Raw genomic sequence first — 7,188 nt, 5'->3', positions numbered from 1 at the left:
AGTTAAGACTACTCTCACATATTACTCAAATACTACTAAAATACTACTCAAATATTACCAAAAAACATTAAGTCCGAGCTAAATACCTGAGTGATTTGTACTAAAATACTAAATGAATGAATTTCTACACTCACTTAACATAGTCTTGTCAATAAAGTAGAATTACTAAAATAAAAATTACCTGGATGAACCCTTTTGGATTTCATTCTTCTTGTACTCTTCGCTCTCCATTCTCACATGAATCTCTTCGGTTTCCGTCTGCCTGGACTTAGATTCCATCTTGCTAGGGAGAATTCACTACTTTACTTCGATCCGCGAACATGAACAAAAAACCTTAAGCTTTTATGATTCAAAAAAGTAATACAAAATCCTAAACTATTGACGAATGAAGGTACTTTGTGCTCGGATGATGTTTAGCTTTTCAAAATGATGATAGGAAGTTTTGGTGAGATGCAAAATTTAATTTTTAGGTGTTTCAGCCGTACTGAGCAGGGTCATACTAAAAAAATAGAAAATTAATTTTTTTTACTCTGAGGCCTAAATTTCCGCGTCGACGCAAGCCTGCGCTGAAAACGTTCGGGATCGGCCCCCTCTTCCCCTTTCGAGGCTTCTCCTCTCAAAATCGCGAAAGGCTTGCTGCGGCGAGAGCTTAGGGTTCGTTGTTTGTGTTGGTTCTCTTATCTCTACTTCTATATGTATTCAATATAGTCTCTTTGTTCTCGGCGAGTCGGCGTTGGCTCGACTGCTCGGTATTCTTGCTTGGTCGCTTGATACCAAACAGGGGTTGGCTCGACTGCTCGGTATTATCTTGCTACCAACAGCCGCTTACCTGATTTAGCCACCACAGAACTACCTGGTTTCATTTCTTCATTGATTTCCTTTTGACTGGAGCAAAGTTCGTCCCCTTTCTTCCTGTTGGTTTCAGCAGCAATAGGATATTTGGTTTGGTCAGATCCGTCTATTCTTTCGTAATGATCTATACTGCAATCGATAACTTCTACCTCACTGATGAAGATCTGAAAAATTCTCCTTCGAGGAAAGATGACATTCAAGAGGACACGGAGATAATGTTACGCATCTACGGGTGCGATCTCATTCAGGAGAGCGGCATTCTTCTCAGATTGTATCCTTTTTTATCTGATTTAATTCTACTCTTCCTGTTTGATTTGTTTTTTAGGTTGGTTGTACAACTCGATTTTTGATTACTATGTTTGCGAGTTCTTGACTCCGATAGACCTCAAGCAGTCATGGCCACAGGGCAGGTCCTTTTCCACCGGTTCTACTGCAAAAAGTCTTTTGCGCGCTTCAGTGTGAAGGTATGGCTATGTGTTTTTCAATGGAAAGAATATATGAGGTTTTGGATTCTATCCATTGATGTGTCACTGTTCCTAATTTTGATTATGTAGAGGGTAGCAGCTAGCTGTGTTTGGTTGGCTTCGAAGCTCGAAGAGAGCCCTAGAAAAGCAAAGTATATTCTTATGGTCTTTCACCGGATGGAGTGTAGAAGAGAGGGTTTACCGATAGAGCATCTTGATGTCATGTCCAAGGTTGGTGTTTCTGTTTTGTTAAATGGGATTTGGTTCGCATTGACTGTATCTCATTTCACAATTATCTTTTTAGGCATTTACATGACTTTGCCAGATGCTACCATGGAGAAATAAATTAATGTAATCGTAGTTTGTTTTTCTGATGCATTACTTGTGTGTCGTTATAATTGCTGGCCTTGTTCTCTACCATGATCACAGAAATACTCAGACTTGAAGAACGATTTAATTAGAACGGAGAGACATTTGCTGAAGGAGATGGGTTTTATCTGCCATGTAGAACATCCTCACAAGTTCATATCCAATTACCTAGCAACACTTGGAGCTCCTCTTGAACTTAGGCAGGAAGCTTGGAACCTTGCAAATGATAGGTATATTTAATAATGACCTCATAAATTTTGAATGTTTAATTTATTTTAATAATTAAACACAACATATAAAATAATATATTATATTGAAAGACTATAATTTTACGATGGATTTTATTACTCCGATAACTAATTTAATGTTTGATGTGTCCGCGTTTTAATCCAACAATTTTTCCTCATATCTAATCCGAAAACTAAAAATGTTTTAGATTAATCAGGTTACTAACTTCCTATAAGGGAACACCCCTATAACTAATTACTTCTTAAGAAATAAAATATCTTAAAAAATATTGATTAAAATTGAGATTATGTTTTCCAGTATTTCAAAGTTTGATTTTCAAGATTGTTTATAATAATTTGATGATGCATGTATAGAAAATAAATTTGTATAGGTCAAATTGGTATGAGATATACTCAGTCTATAACTTGTGATTCTCACATGCTAAATTACAAATTTTCATGAATGGGCGAGGGCCTGAAGACATAATGTTATGCATGTAAATACATTATGTTTTGAAAATCTGTATACTTATTCTGAAGTTTAGGTATCATATATGTTAATATATTAGAAAATATAAATTTTGTATGCTCATTTTCTTTAGCTTAGGTGCTATATATGTAAGTACATAAAAAAAATCTGCGTACATATATTCAAATTAGATGTGACACACATACACACATACATTGGAATTGATAATATAGAGTTTTATATTTAGATATTATACATGCAAACATATAAAATAAAAATAATCGATTAATACATTTGAATTTAGGTATTATACATGTAAATGCCTAATGATAAAAAATGATAAACTTACATTTGAAATTTAAATATACATGTAAACTCATAAGGATCAAGAAAAATAGTAAAACTTTATTTGAAATTCGGTATTATACATATCATCACAAAAGAACAAAAAAAACAATAAAACTATATTTGAAATTTGGTATTCATTAAATATATATTTGAAATTAAATATTATACATGTAAATATATAAGGAATGAGAAAATCTACACATATATATTTGAAATTTAGGTGTTATATATGTAAATACATAAAAATTGAGAAAATTTACACATATATTATAGTTTAGGTGATATACATGTAACTATATAATAAATTGAGAGAATCTGCACATATATAGTTTAGATTAGGTGTTATATATGTTAGTATATTAAGAATTGAAAAATCCTGTATATAAGTGCTATATATGCAAATATCTTAAGAATTGGTGAATCGTATATTCATGTAAATATCTTAAGAATTAGTGAATCTGTATATTCATTTTAAAGTGTTTGTTGAATGTATAAGTACATAAGAATTTAGAAAATCTACAAGTTCATATTAATTTTAAATGTTAAACATATAAGTGTATATATAAAATTTAATTAAAAAAAGTTAACTTGACATGTGAGTTTGAGTGTCATATGTGTAAATCATAATGTAAACTTGTAAAATCTGAGAGTTTAGCATATCACCTCATGCGTCGGACAATGAAATACAATAAAATTCGGAAAACTTGTAACTTAATACATGAATTTAACTGTTAGATATGTATATGCAATTAAAACTTGTAAAATCTGAGAGTTTAGCATTTGAATTTAAATGTCAGGCATATAAATGCAACGAAAATCAGAAAATTTATAACTTAATGTATGAGTTTAAATGTTAGATATGAAAATGCAATGAAAACTTGTTAAAATTGAAATTCGACATATGAGTTCAAGTGTTCAACACGCAACTGTAATGAAAATTCAAAAAAATTGTAACTTAATACATGTGTTGAAATATTAGATATATAAATGAAATGAAAACTTGTAAAATTTGAAATTCGGCATATTAGTTCAAGTACTAAACATTTAAGCATATAAAGGGTTACAAAAATCTGCACATATACACTTAGATTTAGGTGTTATATAAGTGTAATCATATAATAGATTATAAATTTTGCACATATACAGTTAGATTTAGGTGTTATATATGTTAATACATTAGAATTCATAGTCTACATATTTATTCTAAAGTTTAGATTATGATTTGATTAATTTACAACTTAATATTTGAAATTAGGTGCTAGATATATAAATACCTAAGTGTCTAAGAAATCTATAATTTAATATTTAAATTTAGGTATTAGAAATGTAAATATATTGAAAAATCTGAGTATATATATTCAAATTACGTATTATTTATGTAAATATATTGAAAATCTGAAACTTATACATATGAATTAGTTAATATATATGCATATTCATTAAAATCTTGAATTTATATATTTGAATTATATATATATCTCTATATATCTATATATTTGAATTATATAATCCATGTTTTTTTAAATTCCAATACATTAATATACATACATACATACATACATACATACATACATACATACATACATACATACATACATACATACATACATACATACATACATACATACATACATACATACATACATACATACATACATACATACATACATACATACATACATACATACATACATACATACATACATACATACATACATACATACATACATACATACATACATACATACATACATACATACATACATACATACATACATACATACATACATACATACATACATACATACATACATACATACATACATACATACATACATACATACATACATATCTATATCTATATCTATATCTATATCTATATATCTATATCTAAAATTTCAATATTCCAATATGTATGTATATCTAGATATTGATATAGATATATAGATATACATACATACATTATACATACATACATACATATCAATATTCCAATACATAGATATATAGATATTGATATAGATAGACAAAAACCCACCCAGAATAATATTCAAGTTAACTCAAACCCATATTTTTCAAGTCATCTTCATGTCAAGTTGTCCATAAGTCATTTATTAACACCTCTAATAACACCGTGACTAATAAGAATGCCATCTTAAAGAGATAAATACAAATTATTAATGTTTCTTAATTAAGTAGGAGATTAGCCTCCAGCCAAACTTGTTTGGACAAATTTGGAATAGGCTAATGAAAATTTAGAAAATAATTTTTATCCAATTTAGACGAGATAAGTTTTAAGTGATTTTAATGGAATAAGATTGACTAGCTTTTGGTGAAATGTAAGCATAGATAGGTTTAACTGAGGAGAGTTTTCAGAATGAACATATTGAAATCTAAAACTTATACATTTGAATTAGATATTATATATGTATATACATATATAATATCTAATTCAAATGTATAAGTTTTAGATTTCAATATGTTCATTCTGAAAACTCTCCTCAGTTAAACCTATCTATGCTTACATTTCACCAAAAGCTAGTCAATCTTATTCCATTAAAATCACTTAAAACTTATCTCGTCTAAATTGGATAAAAATTATTTTCTAAATTTTCATTAGCCTATTCCAAATTTGTCCAAACAAGTTTGGCTGGAGGCTAATCTCCTACTTAATTAAGAAACATTAATAATTTGTATTTATCTCTTTAAGATGGCATTCTTATTAGTCACGGTGTTATTAGAGGTGTTAATAAATGACTTATGGACAACTTGACATGAAGATGACTTGAAAAATATGGGTTTGAGTTAACTTGAATATTATTCTGGGTGGGTTTTTGTCTCTAAACTGTGCTTGATTTTTGTTTAAGTTGGGTTTGATTTAACTCAAATAAATGAAATCAACCAGAAATTGACCCAATTATTATGTGGGTTCAGGTTTGACAAATTGAAGTCAGATTAATTGTATTAAATGCATCATATTTAGGTGAGTTACGTTGATCTAAAAAATTACACGATTGATATAATAAAATTGTTAGGCAGGTAGGTTTGGTTAAGTTTGTTTGGGTCAAATATTTTGTCCCACTTAGTAAATGGGTTTCGGGTCAGGTCTACATGGGGTTTCATCTCAACTTGACCCATCAACTTGAATTAATCCCCCTAGGTGGTATTCTTTTGGGATAGTAATATTATTTAGATATATCATAAATGACTCCATGCACTCTACAATGATAAGAAAAACTTCCAAAGGGGGTGAATTTGTGCCCTTTTTTATGCTTAAATTGGCTTCCATTTCAGTTTCACTTTCCTCCCCATATAGTCGCAAAACCATTCAATGGCTGTCTTATTGCTAATCTGTCTTTCTATTTGGCATATTGTTATTCTAGCTACTGTATTCTTCTCGTGACCAAAACAATGCATTAATTTAGTGTTTAAGGCATAGAAGTAACGGAAGGTTAATTTTCTTTTGTCATTCCATAGAAATCTTAATCCCTTGTCTTTGCTACTTATCAATCATAAGCCTTATGCACCTTCACGTTGGATCATTGTTAAGTAAGGCTATTCAAGTCAGATAGGAGAAGATACGAACCTTAGGAATTAAACTGTTTTGTTGTTTAAAATGATAAACTGATATAAGTTTGAAATTGGTTTGGAGTGTTTTTAAGTATATCATTATAAACTTCATGAATCTGGATTTGAAATTGGACAATTTAGGAGGTGCCGCCCCCCTGCACTCTGCTTTTTATAGTTGCTGATGGTAGCTATCTTGTTTTTCAGTGATCTCATTGATGCTTTTTAGCAATTGATGAAATTGGTAAGTTTAAATTTTCAGTTTTGCAGTACTTGAGGGATCTCACATTGAAAAAAGAAGAAGAAATTTAGGGGTCATTTGGGATCAATTTTAATTTTAATTTTTATTCTTATTAGTTTATTAGTACATTTGTTTAAGATATGACTGTTTTTGGAATTCAAGACACCTAAATGTTATTTTTAGTGTTTTCAAGAACATATTTATTTGTTTTAGAAACAGAAATTAAAAATATGTAAAAAACATATTAAATAGACATGTTAAAAATAAACGAAAAAAATAAAATAAAATTGATCTTAAACCCTTAGTTTTTGGTTTTTTTTTAATGAAAATTGAGATCATTTACCCATTTATTGTCAATTATATTTCTTTATTATTATTATTATTATTATTATTATTATTTTTTTTTTTAATTCGAGAAAAAATAGGTCCCAAGCCCGGATGAGAAAAGTGGAGGGTTGCGTTAGGTAGTCGACAGCCAACGTAAAACTTGTCGAAAAAAATCATGACATGAATCCTTTTTGATCATTGTGTAAGTGCTAGGGCGTCCCCTGGAAGCGACGCGCTGTATAGCCTGAATACAGTGAAAAGTGTGCAAGGGCCGCTACACCGGCGCCCGGGTGTAGTGTTAAATAAGCAAGGGTTCCCACATTA

General features: G+C 29.7%; 1 protein-coding gene across 2 annotated transcripts in view; it reads left to right on the top strand.

Moving 5' to 3' along the window:
- The first annotated feature begins 552 nt into the window (after nt 1–552).
- LOC110031524 (cyclin-L1-1-like) overlaps nt 553–7,188 on the top strand; it is an 18,712-nt gene continuing 12,076 nt past the window's right edge. The window contains exons 1-4 of one of the 2 annotated variants that reach the window (XR_002294744.1): nt 553–1,123; nt 1,235–1,316; nt 1,407–1,547; nt 1,746–1,915. Coding sequence is in view for 1 of the 2 variants with exons in the window: in XM_020734768.1 (XP_020590427.1) it covers nt 972–1,123; nt 1,235–1,316; nt 1,407–1,547; nt 1,746–1,915 (545 nt within the window). In the remaining variant the exon portion in view is untranslated. The remainder of the gene's footprint in view (nt 1,124–1,234; nt 1,317–1,406; nt 1,548–1,745; nt 1,916–7,188) is intronic. The other variant, XM_020734768.1, reaches the window with a different exon arrangement.

The sequence above is a fragment of the Phalaenopsis equestris genome, unplaced genomic scaffold (assembly GCF_001263595.1).
Source record: "Phalaenopsis equestris unplaced genomic scaffold, ASM126359v1 Scaffold000837, whole genome shotgun sequence".
Classification (NCBI taxonomy): domain Eukaryota; kingdom Viridiplantae; phylum Streptophyta; class Magnoliopsida; order Asparagales; family Orchidaceae; genus Phalaenopsis; species Phalaenopsis equestris.
Note: the sequence above shows the minus strand (reverse complement) of the source record. Positions and strands in the feature narration are given on the sequence as shown.